At 52.4% G+C, this 16,413-nt stretch overlaps 2 protein-coding genes across 5 annotated transcripts in view; both read right to left on the bottom strand.

Annotated features, from left to right (window-relative positions):
• Znf385c (zinc finger protein 385C) overlaps window positions 1-16,413 on the bottom strand; it is a 51,328-nt gene that overhangs the window by 3,660 nt on the left and 31,255 nt on the right. For 3 of the 4 annotated variants that reach the window (XM_047544771.1, XM_047544772.1, XM_047544770.1), the window contains 3 exons: window positions 4,703-4,851; window positions 3,009-3,119; window positions 1,292-1,457 (listed from right to left, as the gene is read on the bottom strand). In XM_047544771.1, coding sequence (XP_047400727.1) covers window positions 1,292-1,457; window positions 3,009-3,119; window positions 4,703-4,851 — 426 coding nt within the window. The remainder of the gene's footprint in view (window positions 1-1,291; window positions 1,458-3,008; window positions 3,120-4,702; window positions 4,852-16,413) is intronic. The other variant, XM_047544773.1, reaches the window with a different exon arrangement.
• C3H17orf113 (chromosome 3 C17orf113 homolog) lies at window positions 6,003-15,140 on the bottom strand. Its single transcript, XM_047544769.1, has 3 exons — window positions 15,003-15,140; window positions 9,232-9,962; window positions 6,003-8,004 (listed from the first exon to the last, which is right to left on the bottom strand). Exons 2-3 carry the CDS (start codon window positions 9,772-9,774, stop codon window positions 6,520-6,522), a joined length of 2,028 nt encoding a protein of 675 aa, XP_047400725.1. The 5' UTR covers window positions 9,775-9,962; window positions 15,003-15,140; the 3' UTR covers window positions 6,003-6,519.

Here is a 16,413-nt window from a genome sequence, read left to right as displayed (position 1 = left end):
AGTCACCAGAAAGATGTGCTAGAATGTTCATTGAAGACTATTCATAATAGAATAAAACTGGAAACTATCCAGGTGTCCAGCAAACAGGAGGATTGTCGTATATTCAGGCAGTGGAGTACTATGCAATGAAGGAAAAGAAAACTACAGCTTATAGACATACAACACCTTATAGACATGATGAATGTTGGTGAATGTTCATGAGATGAACACAAGCCAGACACACAAACCTGTGTACTCTATGATCCACCAAAACCAGGTAAAACTAATTTATGAGAAAAACCAAGATCAGTTACTCCAGAGTTGGCGGTGGAGTGTAGCTGGTTGAACAGTTTCCTAAAAAAATCATGTCCATAAAACCTCAGAACATGATCTTGTTTGGAAATAGATTTTTTTTTTTTTTGGTACTGGGGATCGAACCCAGGGGCACTCACCCACTGAGCCGCATCCCCAGACCTTTATATATTTTACTTAGAGACAGGGTCTCGCTACATTGCATTGCTTAGAGCCTTGCTAAATTGGCTGGCTTTGTGGTGCTGGGGATTAGAACCCAGGGTGTTGTGCATTAGAGGTAAGTACTCTACCAACTGAGCTACATCCCCAGCCCCTCAGTCTGACTCTGAACTTGAGATCTTCCTACCTCAGCCTCCTGAGCAGCTGGGGTTACAGGTGTGTGCCATTGCTCCCGGCTGGAAATGGTCTTTGCAGATATAATTAGTTAAGATGAGGTCATGCTGGATTAGGGTGGGACTAATCCAATGACTGGTGTCCTTATAAGAAGTTCACATGAGAAGACAGACACATGGGAGGGAACATGATGTGAAGATGGAGGCAGAGACTGGAGTGATGTGCCTATGGGTCAAGGAATGCCAAGGACTGCCAGCGACAACCAGAAGGGAGGTGGAGAACAATTTCCCTCTGAGCCTGTGTGAAAGAACCAACCCGGTTGTCTCCTGGATTTTAGACTGCTGACCTCTAGAGATGTGGGAGAATAAATTGCTACTGTTTTCACCCATCCAATTTGTAGTCATTTATTATGGTGGTCTTGGAACTAATGCAGAAAGGTAGTGACCAGGAGGGGGCCTAAGGCAGGCTTCCAGGGATCTGGTAACAGCTTTCCTGTGCTTGGTATGTTCAGATGGGAAGTTCATCAGGCTGTAGTCCTGTAGTCCATGTGCCTTAGCCTATGTGTATGGAACACTCTAAGAAGGATAACAAGCAGCAGAAATCTCCAAACCTCTGGTCACAAGCTAGATCTGGAGTTAGGGCAGGAAGAGAAGAGTTCAGGACTGACCTTTGTTCTGTGGCTCTCCAGGCACTCCACTGGCCAGAGTTGGGGTTGTGGACACCACCACCCCATCCTGTGTCAGGCTTTGTGGCCTCTGCTTGCTCTTCGTAGCTTCAACAGCCTTTAGTTTTCTGGCATGTTTGTGGCCTTTATAATGTGCTTCAGCCTGGTTCTGGAGAAGGGAGGGCATGGGGTCATCACTCCTTGCCTGGGTCCACATGCCCCACCCACAACTGAAGCTGAGCAGAGGGACAGGTCAGAGGGGTGCAGGGTTCAGGTCAAACAAAGTGCGCTCTTGTCATTATCATCACAGCACATATATGGCCCTGACGTTTACAGAATATTTTCTCACCCAGGACCTCCAAGGTGAGCGGCCTCTACCTTCAAGAGCCGTGCGTCTTTGGGCAAGTCACATCATCTCTCTAAGCCTGAGTCTCCTCACTCCTAAACTTTGTGATGATAATACCAACCCCACAAGGCCTAGCACATAAAGTAGCTGCTCTGTAAATGTTCATTATCAAGTTTATAGATGAAAGCTGGATGTGATGACACACCCCTGTAATCCCAGTTACTCAGGAGAGTGAGGTAGGAGGATCCCAAGTTCGGGTCAGCATGGGCAACTAGTGAGGACCTTTCTCAAATATTTTTAAAAAGCGGAGAGATGTAGACCAGTGGTAGAATACTTGCCTGGCATGCATGAGGCCCTGGGTTGGATCCCTAGCCCCTCAGAAAGTCTCTAGATGCACACATGAAGAGGGCAGAGTAGTCATCATATATGGGGGTCATGCACCCTGAAACAGTCACTCCTCTGTTCATGTTTTCAGCAAATGGTTGCTGAGCATTTGCTCTCCGCCAGGCACTGCACCCTGGAGTGGTGTGAGGAAGACCTGGTTCCTCCCATGGAGCAAGTCCTCTGTCCATCTGTTTGCAGGACTCGTATAACCTGGCGGTCTGGAGGGACCCTCAAATCTGGGCTGTCAGTGTCCTCCCTGCTTCAGCCAGGGATCCCTGCTTATTGCTCTCAGCCCACCTCCCTCAAAGGTGAAAAAGAGGCCTTCACAGTGGCCCCCAGACTCTTGCACAACAGCAGTTCTGACATCCAGCCTAAACCCCAGAAATGCCTGGACAGGAGGTAAACCTTCCTGAGGAGGCCAGAATGAGGCTCCTCCTCCCTCTGGGGTTAGGCTCCAGTAGAAAGTATGCAGCCTTGCGGTCAGCTAGGCCTGGGTTCAAATCCCAGCTTTGCGGCCTTGGGCAAGTCACTTAACCTCTCTAGTCTCAGTTTCTCATCTAAAAAGTGGGGATGATAATAGTGCCTCTATTTCTTTCACAGTTTCATTAGTACTCATCAAAATAATGGTTGTGAACACATTCTATAAACTCTGAGGTGCTTTAACACCTCAGCTCCAGAATAGGAGCTCACAGGGGAGTCCCTGGAACCCAGAGTGGGTAAGGGAAGTCTTCTCTCTTGCAGAAGGATCCAGAACATAGGAGAGAGGCAGAGGGGAGAGTGTGCTAGAGGTGGGCAGCAGAGGGTTGTGGAAAGAGGCAGGAGAGAAGAGAGGATGGGAGAGTTGAAGTACTAGGAATGTCTCTTCTGGAACCAGGGCTGGAAAATAAGGACCACAGTCCCTTGGCTCTGGAAGGACCCCAGAAGGAAGCCCAGTCTCCAGCCCCCTCCTTGTCCAGCCCCCTCCCAGGTACTCCCATGACTCCCTCTCACCGCTGAGTTGAACCTCAGGTGACAGATGTTACAGGAAATGAAGAGCTTCTTCTTCAGAGGGGAGGGAACCCCAAATGTGTGGCTGATGACAGCTTTCTGGACTGGGTCCATCTGTGAGGGGGATGGGAGGGCACAGTAACTCTGGGGTTGACTTAAGAAGAGGGACAGTACCAAATGCAGAAAACTAAAGACCATTGAGTGGTCAGCTTCTAGGAGGAACTTTCTCATCCCGTGGATGCTAGACATAGTCCAAGAGACAGTCTCTTCCCTGGCTGACTTACTTGTCAGTCTGGGCTTATTTGGAGGCAGGGAGATGGCCAGGGTAACCCACATGATTTTGAGAACTAGAACCATGGCCTAGTGATCATTTTGGCATCTCTTGTTGCCCCTTTGGTCTCTGTTTTGTTGTTTCTCAGGAATCACAACAATTGGGACAAAGAATTGGGTGCAGGAAAAGGCAGGGAAGGTACAAAGAATTCTCCTGTTGGAATTTCCCCTCCCCTAACCCAGCCTGTGTGCTCAGACCTGGGGAAGACCAGTCCCACTTTTTTTGTTTTTGTTTTTGCAGTATGGGGGATTGAACCCAGGGTGCTCTACCACTGAGCTACGTTCCCAGTCCTTTTTATTTTTTATTTTGAGACAGGGTCTTACTAAGTGTCCCAGGCTGGCCATGAACTTGGGTTCCTCCTGTCAGCCTCCAGGAGACTAGTCCTATTGTAACAGTTCTGCCTGCAACAGGGCCTAAGGTTCTGATGACCTGTCAAGAGTCTGATATTCATGGCCAGGGAGGTGGGTGACCAGGCAGAGAAGCAAGTGGAGGCCTCAGGCTTCCCAGAGCAGGACCATTTCCTTAGAGTATTTATTTAGGTGTTTTCTTTATTTTCCTTGTTTTAAGTAACTTTTTCCTCTACTAGACCAAACATTTATGTTTTCCTTTCTCAGGGGCCTAGTTGTTGGACCAAAAGCAGAAGTTGTCCGGTTTTATCAAGAGGAACTTTCCAAACCTTCCCACAGGAAGAGCACAGAGGCTTTGAGAGAGCAGGCTGGGGAGGGGACCCCAGAGGAAGTGGCCTACAGGATTCTTAGCAGTGAGAATAATGATTGTGCCTGCTCTTGAGGGACAATGAGCATGTCAGTGAGGTACAGCGAGGACTCTAGCCCCAGAGGCCTAAACTCCAAAAGTTCTAGACTCCTTAGGATCTCTGTATCACCCTGGAGGGGAGGAGGAAGGAGGCTCCTAAGGGTGACTGAGAAGGAATTAGAAACTTTCAAATACGCAGGCACACACATTAATTACATACAATTACCCAGGCACAAAGAGTTGTTCACACACACACAGGACACCAACAAACTCCATCCACACAAAACACACAAATATCTACAGACACAAACTACAGTAGAAAAGCACACAGACTGCTCAGGCGCACATGGTTTATCCACACACCAAAACCTCAAGGGAAACCTACCATCTCTGAGCAGTAGTGATGGCAAGGAGGGGTGACACCATCTTGTTCCCTAACCTTGACTGAGCCCAGGGAATCCCTATTCAAGGAGCTCCTCCTAGCCACTCTGGGGGATGTTGCCGGAGAATGAGCTCCTGGTTAGACCCAGCTGCTGAGGCTGGCCTCTGAGCTCCCTTCCCTGCCCACCCCAGCGCGTGGTCACACGCACCCACCCTCCAACCCAACCCATACCGTGCTGAAGTTGGGGAAGAGACTGAGTGGGGCGGTGCCATTGAAGTGGAAGGCGAGCAAGTGCTTGAAGTCCAGCGGGGGCTGCAGAGGCCGAGTGGGCAGGGGCAAGGAGGCCAGCAGGGGGCTGGGGGCACTGGAGGCCGGGCCTGCTGCAGGAGGAAGAAGGGCAGGGTCTGAAATGGAGAACCACAGGGCTCTCTCCTACCTCCATAGCCAGAACAAAAGGTCGATGGTCTTCTTGGGTGTGAGCCAGGGCAGAAACTCCTGTCTCTCTCCTCACAAAGTAGCACCAGCCAAGCCGAGAGCATTTCTCTGTTCACACAGTTGGCAAGCAGAGGCAGGAATCCACAGCTCAAGGCTCCCAGCCCAGAAGGACGACTCTCCCACGCTCATAGACAGAGGTAGCAGAATGGTCCAAATGAACTCCCGAAGGGAGTCCAGCCAAGGCAGGGGCAGAAGTGACAGGGCTGGCCCCTGACATACATACCACCATGGAGACTGCAAAATGTGCGGGGTTTCCACTTTATTGCAAATGAAGCCCAAACTCAAGGGGCTTGGAAAAAGGTCAGCTCCACTTCCCTCTCACTCTCTAACTGTCCCCTCCCTCTCTCCATATCCCACACCATTCACAGGAAGGGCTAATAGAAGGGAATGGAAAATCCATCTGAATCTAAGGGATGTGCTCCCCAGCTCTAGTGAGGCCCCAACAGCATTCCCCTGGAAGCAAAAAATAAAATAAAACCCCTAAGCATCCTGGGCCAGCCCTTAGGGGCAGCAGGTACAGCACCATGGTCTTGCAGTCTTTGGTCTTAAAGGTCTGAGGCAAGAGCAGGAGAGAGCTAGAAATTTGAACAACTGGACTTTAAGGAACAAAAAATTAGAAATATTCAGTCCAAAGGGGTGGGAGGGAGGATAAAAAAAGAAAGAAAGAAAGAAATCCAGTCCATTTGGGACTTTTCTTGGACCCTGTCATTGCAAAACCAAAAGAAGTTCTTTTGATTTTTATGTGTTAACACTATGAGAGAATAGATTTATTTCACATTTGTCGATGTGTACATCTGTATACGTGGGCATACACAGAGGAGCCCTCAGGCAGCCTAGTGGTGGGGAGGGGAGGAAGAACACCACTACCTCCCTCCAACCATTGTGCTCTTGAATCATGAGCAAGTGCGGAGTGTGCTGTGCAGTGTGTCAAAAAAAAAAAAAAACCATGTCTAGTGAGACTGAGGCCAGCCTGGTCAACAGGGCAAGACCTCCATCTAAAAAATATTCTTTAAATTAAAAAAAAAAAACTGTAAAAACAAGCACAGGACTTGGGGGGCGGGTAGTTCAATGGTAGAGCAGCTGCCTAGTGTGCATGAGGCCCTGAGTTCCATCCCCAGCACCCCAAAATGTAAGCACAGTCATCTGCTCTCCAGTCTTACCTGAAAAGAAGAAATACTGTGAGTGTTGGGCTCAGAAACTGTCAGGGACCAATTCTTTCCCTCAGTTTCCAAGACCCAGTTTTCCTTCCTCTAACCAAGAACCTCCAACATTTTTAGGGCCAAAACGTGGGTGGAATCCAGAAGGGGTAAGTTACTTCTCACCCAATTCTGGAAAGCACGGGGGATTTCGGATGCCCTGACCATAGCTAGCCGCTCTGCCCACTTGTCCAAGCCCCTCTTCCTGTCCAGCGCACAGGGTTAGGGGCTCAGCAGGGGTAGAGGAAGGATTAGCCGGGTAGACCACAGTGTAGGTCAGATCGGGTGCACAGTCAAGTCTGGGTTGGCCCTAGGAGTATCCGGGGCTGCAGGCTGAACGGGCAGTGGGGGCCACCCTCAGGTGAGCTGCGATCCCAGGAGCCCCTCCCCCCACCCACTCTCTAAGAACTCCGCCGCCAGCGCAAAGTCAAACTCTTGCAGCGGGGGCCCGTCCACGGCGATCTTCACCACGTGGCCTCCCCGGCCTTCCCCGGCTCCGCTCTGTCCCCACCATCGCAGCTCTCGACTGCGGCCGACCTTGTCCAGGAGGCCGGCGCCCGCTGGCAGAGATAAGGCCAAGGCAGCGAGGGCGGCGAAGTCTGGGAAGAGCTCGTGCAGCTCCGAGTGCTCGCACGCCAGCTTGGCGCACAGCGCCCGCGGGCCGAGCCGCCCCAGGCTGAACACCACGCGCTTGAAGAGGGCGAAGTCGCCCAGCGCGCGCTGGCGCACCACTGCGGGCGCGAAGCCGCGCAGCAGCACCCGCAGCGCCCCCTCGCCGTGCGCACCCAACTCCTCCGGGGCCTGCGGGTAACGGCGGGGGTCGAAGATCGCCGCGAAGGCAGCCACGGCGTCCAGCGAGGGCCCGGGGTAGGAGTCCCGCAGTCCCCTCCGCATGGAGTCCAGAAAGGTTCCCCGCAGTTGCTCCAGGTCCCTGACTGCAGCCTCTGAGTAGCCGACCACCTCCACGCCGCGGTAGGCACAGCACCCACCGCCCCCGTCGGGGTCTGAGAATGCCAGTTGTCGCAGGAAGCCCTGGAAGCGGGCTCCCCCTGAGCGGCGCTGGGCTTGGAGGGAAGCTGCTGCCGCCATCACTAGAGGCTGCAGCAAGGCCAAGTCCGGCTCTTCCGGCTGCAGGATGAGGGCAAGCTTCTGCACCGAGGGCAGAGCGTCCAGCAGCAGGTGGGTGAAGGCTACGAAGGTGAACTGGCGCAGGGCCAGAGCCAGAGCTGCAGCCGTGGGTGAGGCTGGGGCTGCCGCCTCCAGGGCGGCCACCAGACAAGGCCAGGCCTCTGCCACTGCTTCCACAACAGGCAACAGGGAGGCCCAGGGCACTGGCCGTGGCCCTGCCAAGTCAATAGCTGCAAGGTCCAATGCTGCCCGTAGCTCAGGGACCATGTGAGAACTGGGGCCACTGTGCAGGCGGAATAGGGCATCCAGTATGCTCTCATATTCACCCAGGTAGGCAGGGGGCTCAGGATCTGTCCTGCCAGGGAGGCAGTGCAGCTCAGTGAGCAATGGACAGGTGACCCGGAGCTGCAGGTTGACACTCCCTAAGCGATCACTGGGGAGGCTTGAGCTGAGCCAGGCTAGCTTGGGTGCAGATACTCCGAAGGCCTGCAGGATGTCCAGGAGTTGACCCGCAGAGGCCCTGCCCTCCTGTAGTTCCACACTGCCCAGGAAGGTGGTAGAAGGCTGGCCATCACATGGGGACACCGAAGTGGCAAACAGGGCTAGACTGTGGGATTCAGGCCAGTCCCTGGTCTCATCTAACACCAGCCCCACAAACGGGGATGCCTTCAAGCGCTGACAGGCCTCTGTGTGCAAGACACTGGCAATGGCCACCTGGGACAGCCAGGGAGAAAAAGGGAGGGATGACAGTTAGGCTTGTCCTGAGAGAAAGAGGTAGGCAGTGCAGGGTGGTGGAAAAAGCACTTGGGAAACTCCTTCACCTCTCTGAAGTTCAGCCTTCTCAGCTATGGTACTTGCTCTCAGCTAATTTCTGACCCCTGTCTTTATAAAGGGTTGTTGTGATTTATAAATATAAATTTTCATTATTGCTCTCATAACTGTAAATGTTCTTTATGAACCATAAAGAGCTCTAAGAAGGCTAGTGTTTTCCTTTTGCTTTTCCACACATTGTCCCAGTCTGCCTTATGCCTGGGAGTCTCCTTCCACTGTTCAGCTCAGAGATTACAGACACATGCACTAGCAACTCCTGATTTTACACAGAGTGCCAGTTGTGTGCTGTTTGTCATCGTTCTATAGGGATGAGCTGCAACTCCCCTACTCCCAAGGCAGCCCCCCAGGACTTACACAGCTGAACCTAGGACAGAGCTGCAACTTGCAAGCCTCCAGGGGCCATGTGAGTGATTTTGAGCTTGAAGTGGGTCAGGGACAAGCCAAAGGAAAAGAGAATATGATGGCAAGCCTATGCCTTGCCCTGAGAGCACAGGGACTTCGCTTTTCAGTGGAAGTCACAGATCTCGATCTTTACATTCAGCTCCTGGATGTTTTAAGTTAGAAACTAATGCACTTTTCGATAACAGGGTGGGCTGGGTATGGTCACCTGTGCCTGTAATCCTAGTGATTTGGGAGGCTAGGCTAAGGCAGGAGGATCCCAAGTTCAAGGCCAGCTTCAGCAACTTAGCAAGGCCCTAAGCAACTTAGGGAGACCCTGTCTCCAAAAAATAAATAAATAAAAAGGGCTGGGGATATGGCTCAGTTGTAAAGTACCTCTGGGTTCAATCCCTTGTATCCACCCCCCCAAAAAAGGTGAAAACCAATAAAACATATCTGTGAGCCAGTTAAACCCCCAGGCTGCCAGGTTTCCTCCTCTGACTAGCTAGTAAGAGAAGTGCCCTGTGTACAAGGCCAGCCTGGCCTCTGTACTCTTGTACCCCCATGCTAGCCCACTGCCAGGCCTGTGGTAGGTCCTCAGTGAAGTTTCTGAAGGGTGGAGGTAGGAATGAAGTGCCTGGCAGCCCCACAAGGGCCTAGCATGCTGGGGCTCTTCCCAAATGACTCAATGTCCTCCCTCCCCACCCTCCATACCCTCTGACTGCCACCCACCTGCATGTCCCTCACTCTCCTGGGGCTGTAGTAATTGCCATGCTCTGTACCTAGCAGTGCCTGGCATAGGTTGAACCTCTGCAGCTCAAGCAGGGCAGAACAGCGATCGTCGGGCACATCCTCCTTGGCCATGCAGTACACAGTGGTCAGCACAGCCACTTTGGCTGGGTCCACCTCCACCTTGACATCCCTGGAGGTGGGGGTGGCAACCAGGCCTGCATAGGCCCCACCTCCCTCAGCAGGGCCCTCTACAGTGGGCTGGCCCTGGTTGACGGTCAGAGCCTGGCGGTGGGCTCCCGAAGTGACGTGGCGCAGCAGGGCGTGACGCTGGAAGTTGTCGGTGCCCACGGTGAAGGCATTCTCAGCTTTGCCGTGCTTGTTTCGTACCAGGGCTTGGCGACACTCAAGGCAAAACATCAGCTTCCGCTCATAGTCAAAGTCCAGCCAGGTAAACTCCTCCTTCCAGTGCTCGTTGAAGTAACGCTTGCACTTCTTGTTGGAGTTGGAGGCCTCTCCTGCTGGCTTTTTCCCTGGGGGCACCATTCCTACCTTGGGGCAGGGGACCCCCAACCCCCACCCAAATGCTTGTGCCTCCTGCCTCCCCAACACACAGAGGCACCTTCCTTAACAGGGGAGCTGGAGTGGAGATGAGGTGGGCAGCCCACCAGGCTAAGGGGGACCATCCATCTAACTCAGCCTGGAAAGTTTATTCCTGCTCTGCCGGTGGGAGACTGGAGATGAAAAAGACAAGGGAGAGGTGTTAGGGGGCCACCATGGTGGGGGCAGGCGAGGGGTGGACTGGACTCAATGGGGCAGGGGCTATTGGGAGTGCACAGTCATGCCAAGGGCCAACATCAGGGCGGTACGGGCCCCTTCATGGCCTCCTTCCATCAGGACAAGCTATTGCTTGGCTTCAACAGCTGCAGCATCTCAGAATTCAGAGCCTGAAAGACTGCCGCCATCTATGCAATCACATTTTATAGGACAGTTTTAGGGGCAATTGAGTTCCAGAGACAGAGTGATTCTTAGGGCTCATGAGTACTTCATGGCTGAACCCGGATTACAACACAGACCTTGTGACTCCTGCCCAAAGGTTGACCAGTCCCTACAGCCCACAGCTGCCTATCTCGCCAGAAGGAAGTCAGGACAGGCTTTATTTTTTCTGGCACTCCCATCCCTGCACACACACACACACACACACACACACACACACACACACACCAGCAGTGTGGTTCTGGAAGAGTAGCCTAGACATGTAGCTACTTGGGAGGCTAAGCCCCAGAGTGAAGGTGGCGAGCTGGTGACCTCCCACCAGGCATGAGGCCAGGACAAGCCATTTGGGACCAGAAGGTCATGTCCAGCCACCAGCCAAACCTGCCAACTCCACCTCCTAATGATCTCAAACCTGTTCCCTTCTCTCCATGGCTGAGAGTGGGAGGTTGGCAGTGCAGGGTGGTGGAAAGAGCACAGTCCTTGGAGTTAGACAGACTCGGGGACTAATCCTGGCCTTGCCACTTACAGTGGGACTGTAAACGTAACTACCACTCACAGTGTGAACTGAGCCAAGCCCTGTGCTGAGTAGTTCACAGTGATTCCTGGAGAGAACCAAGGTTACTCCCTGGGTGAAGAAACTGAGGCCTGTGACTAAGTGATCTGCCCGAGGTTTTACAAGCACTAAATAGCTGAGGCAGAACTGGGTTCAAGTCCTTCTGAATCCAAAGGCCATCCTGAGCTCCTGGGCTGTACCTCCTTCCCCATCCCGTGGGTCCAGCCTCAGCCCAGTTCAGGCCCTCAGTCGCTCACGTGGATCATAGCTGCAGCCTCCACCTCTCTACTGTCACTCTCCCCACACTTGTCCCTCACGCTGCTGCCTGAGAAAGCAAGCTCACGCTCAGATCTATCTGTCACTCCCTTGCTTCCACCTCTTCAGTGGTACCCTGTTGCCTAAGGCTGTGTACCTCACTAGAAGCCCACAAGACCCTCTGTAGCCTCTGGATACCTGTAGAGCCACCTAGAGGTTCCCAACTGCCCAGCCGACTCCCCAAAAGCCATTTTCCACATATGCAGAGCTGTCGCTTGTGTCTCTGCCTTCATCCTCTGAGCCTCCTTTCCCTGGCCAGTTCCCACTCGTGCCTGAGAGCAGTAGGCATCTCCCCTGCCATCCTGATCCCCCAGCTGGGCTGGCACCTGTCTTCTCATCTCCTGCAGTTCCCTATGGTAAATGCAGGGATTCTCCATGCATGTTAGCACCTGGGTTCCTAGAAGGTCAAGACCGCGTTTGTTCTTTTTTTTTTTTTTTTTTTTTTTTTTTTTATCTCTGAGTACTTAGAGGCAGATGTCACTTGGTAAAAGTTGACGATTCCAAACAACTAAAGAGCTGGGTGCAGCGGCGCCTGACAGTGATCCCCAGATACTGAGGAGACAGAGGCAGGAGGACCTTGAGTTGGAGGCCAGCCTAGGCAACCTAGCAGGACGACTCAAAAAAGAAACCCATAAAAGGATTTGATTTTGTTTCATGAAAGATCTTCCTGTGTCTGAGACTGCTGATTAGAAGATCCTAAGCTCTGAGACATCCCTAAATGACCACCTTGTCCATTTGCTGTGTGCCCAGTCCTGCATGCAATGGCACACGGTGAATAGGTCAAACAAGGGCAGATGAGAGGAATTCTAGGGGCAGCCCACTCAGTGTAAAGAAAGGCCCTCTGTCACCAGGTGCAGGGGAACTCCTTGGTCTTCTTCCTCTCTACTCTGAGTACATTTGGTGCCTCTCACTATGCCTTCCTTGAAACATTCTAACATTCTTCTTCTTCTCCTTCTTTCTTCCTTCCTTCCTCCTCCTTCTCCTTCTTTCTTTTTTTTTCTCTTTTGTACTTGGCATTGAAATCAGGGGCGTTGTACCACTGGAGCTACATCCCCAGCCCTTTTTATTTTGAGACAGGATCTCACTAAGTTGCTGAGGCTGGTCTCAAATCCATAATCCTTTGGCCTCAGCCTCCTGAGTCACTGGGATTACAGCTGTGTGCCACCACTTGCCTTCCAAGACCCACATCACCTGGTTTCCCTTTCCCCTGTCAGTCACTCCTTGGTCTCTGGAGGGCATCTCTTTATCCTCTTCCCAACCTCAAACTATTTCTGTGAACCGCTCTGAAATATACAGCCCCAGCCTCGTTCCCATGCCCCTCCCTCTAGCTGCCTTCTTGGCTTATCTACATAGAACTCTTTTTTTTTTTTTTTTTTTTTTTTTTTTTGCGGTGCTGGGTATTGAACCCAGGGCCTTGTGCTTGTGAGGCAAGCACTCTACCAACTGAGCTGTCTCCCCAACCCTCTACATAGAACTCTTGCTTGATGTCCACAAATAAGTCCCTGTCTCAGTCATTTCCATCTCAGAAAATAGCCCCTCTTCCTTTTCAGGTACTCTGGTCAGAAACCTGCAGTTCTGATCCGAACTCTCTCCCAGTCCAGGGCCTGATCCACCAACAGGATCTATAGATTCCACCTCCAAGATCTACCTCAATTGCATTCCTTCTCTCCATGCTGTAGCCTGGTGGTCTTGTTCAGGCCTCCTTCATCTCTTGCCTGGACTAATGCAGTCATTTTCTGATAGCATTCTGGGTTTCCATCCTTATTCTTCTCTGACCAAGGGGATTTTTTTTTTTTTTTTTTTTTTTTTTTGTAGCAGGGATCAAATTCAGGGGTGTTTAACCACTGAGACTCATCCCCAACCCTTTTTATTTTTTATTTTGAGGCAGAGTCTTGCTAAGTTGCTGAGGACCTTGCTAACTTGCTGAGGCAGACCTTGAACTTGTAATCCTCCTGCCTCAGCCTTCTGAGTCTCTGGGATTACAGACAGGTGCCACCATGCCCAGTTCAGGGGAACTTTTTAAAACTTATTGTTTAGGCCGGGTGTGGTGGTGTACACCTGTAATTCCAGCAACTTGGGAGAAGGAGGCAGGAGGATGGCAAGTTCAAAGCCAGCCTTAGCGACTTAGTGAAACCCTGTCTCAAAAAACGAAAAGGGGGCTGGGGATATAGCTCAGTTGGTAGAGTGCTTGCCTAGCATGCACAAGGCCCTGGGTTCAATCTCCAGAACCACCAAAAAAAAAAAAAAAAAAAAACCAAAAGGGCTGGGGATATAGCTCAGCAGTAGAGTACCCCTGAGTTGTCCCTAGTACCATCACCAGGCAAACAAACATATTTCTTAAACCTCTCCATGACTGCCTGCTGCTCTGAGGTCAAGTACCAGAATCCCTTTTGCAGTCTGTTAAATGCCCAGCCTTGCTGACCCCTCTGGTGGCCACTCATCCCCAGGGCCTTTGCACACATGACCCTTCTTTCTGACACTTTACCTGGCCTATTCCATTACCAAGCTGGTCTTAGCTTAACTGTTCCCTCTTCAGAGGTGGCTTCTCTGTCCTTTCTCAGGAAGTTCCCTTCTTTTCCATCACTGCTCTCTTTGTTCCCACCATTGCACATCCCACAGTTTACAAAGCTCTGCTTACTTCCGCCTAGTTCTGTTGCTTCATATTCCTTCCTTCCCTCCATGCCCACCCACCCCCATGCACACTCCCGAGGGCTGGAAAGGTAGCTATTTTAACCCCCAGCAGTTGTGCCACAAAATTCGAGGGGTGAAGGAATAAGGAAAAGCAAACTTCAGACAGAGAGAGTCATGGAGTGGGACTGTGGACACCTGCTGGGGGATTAAAATAGCTGCCTTTGATATGCTTTCCTCCCCAAAACCTGTGATTCTACCACCTTGCCGAGCCCACCACACAAAGGATCTTAGAATGAGGGAGGGGTGCCCCATCAAAGTGATATTCTTGTGGAAGTTTCTCAGATCCTTTCCAGGTACTTGGAACCTGACTATCCCACCCCATTCTGCAGAGGAGTAAATGAGATGTGATCTAGGATGTTTTGATAAAAGAACCAAAAAACAGGCAGCTGGAACCCTGGAAGGTGGAGATTCTAAAACTGCACTGCCCAATACAGCCGCCACTTAGCCATGTGACTGTTTAATTGGAATTAAATAAAAAATTTAAATTCAGTTGACACTAGCCACATTTCAAGCACTTAGTAGCCACATGTGGCTAGTGATTGTTGGACTGGGCAGCACAGGTAGAGAGAACATTTACATCATGCCAGAAAGTTCTATAGGGCAGAGCTGCTCTAAAATCCTGTAAGAATCCATCAACATTTTCTCCACCTCAGACCTGAGAGAACCAGGCCACCCTGGGGAGGGTGTTAATAAAACATGACTGTGTGGGTCCATTTGTGAGTAAGGCTGACCAGGTGGGAGCCCTTGTGTAGTCCCAGATCCTGCATTTCCACACCCACTAGCTAGATGGGAAGCAGCAGGAGGAGGTCCCCTAGGGCAGTTGTGTGTTGGTCTGTCCCTGCAACCCCCAAACACAGTAAGCCTCAAACCCAGTACTGATGTGCCCCCAGGAGGGATGTCCTTGGCCTCTTCCTCAGGCTCCCGTGGGCCCCTTTGGTAGGACCCCACTAAGTGAAGTCCACATTCTGAGCAGAGTAGGGGCAGGGTAAGATGGGGCTCCCTTGCCCACCTCGCCCATCCTCTGGGACGCAAAGCGCTGGGGTACTTCCTCTGGGGGATGCCTGGTGAAAGCCCTAGGGTGGGTCCCCAGAGACCCGGTCTCCACCTGCCCGCACCCGCCCGCCACTAGGCCCCCCAGTCCCGGGTGGTCCGCCCCCTGCCCAGAAGCTCCGGGAGGGGGCGCCGGCCCGGCACCCCTGCGCCGCCCGCACACACTCACAGAGACACGGGAGCCACCATCTTGGGCGGTGGACGCTCTGGCCGTGGTCTCCTTGGGCTCCACTGAGCGACAGCAGCCACTAGCGGTAACCGGGGCGAAGAGGCGCCAGCGGCCGGCACAGCCGGGGATGCGAGCAGGGAGGCGGCGCCCCCGGGGCTCACCTGGCCGCGCCCACCTGCCACAGCTCCCCCGAGAGCGCTCAGCTTCGCCTCCGCCTCCTCCCACTGCGCCCGCTGCAGCAGCAGGAGCCACTAAGGTCAGACCGCAGGAAGCGGGAGTGACAGGAATCCGTTGTCATCGCGTTTACCCGTGGGTTTCTAGAGGAGCTGACGGGCAAGACGCACGGGAAAAGCGTGTGCGGGTTGCAGTCGGCCCCTTGTTCAGAGTTTGGGACCAAAAACTCTGGGATCAACCTGGGCGTGGTGTAATCCCACCTGTAAAGCCTGTAATCCCAGCAATTTGGGAAGTTGAGACAGGAGGATCGCAAATTTGAGCCATCCATCCTCCGCAATTTAGTGAGAACTTGTCTCAAAATAAAAAGGATTGGGGATGTAGCTCAGTGGTAGCGCGCCCTGGGTTCCATTCCCAGTACCAGGGAGTGAGGAGGGTTCTATGATCAGAGGAGAAGGCGGTAAACTGAAGGTCTTCGAGGAAAGTCCACTAAGTTTCAGAGCAGAAATGTGAAGTTTTAAGAGGAAGTGAAATTTTACAGAGAAAAGCGCGTTTCCAGAAGGGAGATGACAAAGCAAGGATCCATCAATGGGTCAGCAAGTTGAAAGGTCACCTCAGTTCCAAAAGCTCCAGGCTAAACAGGTATGGGGGGAGAAGTGGGACAGTGCCTGATGCTGGAAGGCTTGGCCCACAGGGAAACCTGGGGATTTTGGCCTTTATTCCCCACGGCTCAGCGGGAAGCGTCTGAGCTCAATGGGGAGCTGTTTCTAATGAGGTCCTTGTAATGGGGAAGACATTAGTGGGGAAGAGGGAGGTAGGTCAGTGTGACCTCTATTCCCAGAGTTCTCAGGTGCACAGGCTGCCCTTGCCCCTGTCTGGGGTCCCCCAGATGTGAAAGAGTGGGTAAGGGGTGAATTCCCTGCATGAAAGAATGTGGGGTTGTGGTACCCCAGCCCTCCCAGTCTAGAGCCCAGAGGTCTGAGATAGAACTCCAGTTGTGTTGAATTGTGCATTGGATGCTTAGCTCGAAGCTGCCTATCCGTGAAGAGGGAAGGAGGAAGGGCAAAACAGGAATAGGTCTCGAGGACCACAGGAGGTGCTTGGTGTGGAGGCCATCTGATCAAGGGGGTGCTAAGGTCCTTGGTAACCCAATCCCTTCTTCCAGTCAGCAGAGTGCCCCAGAAATGCCTTCCAGCCCCTGCCCCCAATTGCTGTCCTGAACAAGGGCTAGGATGCGGGT

Source organism: Sciurus carolinensis, chromosome 3 (genome assembly GCF_902686445.1).
Source record: "Sciurus carolinensis chromosome 3, mSciCar1.2, whole genome shotgun sequence".
Lineage (NCBI taxonomy): Eukaryota > Metazoa > Chordata > Mammalia > Rodentia > Sciuridae > Sciurus > Sciurus carolinensis.
The sequence above is the reverse complement of the archived record's forward strand: the minus strand, read 5'-3'. Positions and strand labels throughout refer to the sequence as shown.

Coding starts and splice junctions, on each gene's coding strand:
- C3H17orf113 (XM_047544769.1), bottom strand. CDS start 9,774: ATGGTGCCCCCAGGGAAAAAGCCAGCAGGAGAGGCCTCCAACTCCAAC. Junction 8,005..9,231: donor GGAGAGTGAGGGACATGCAG/GTGGGTGGCAGT, acceptor TGGCTGTCCCAG/GTGGCCATTGCCAGTGTCTT.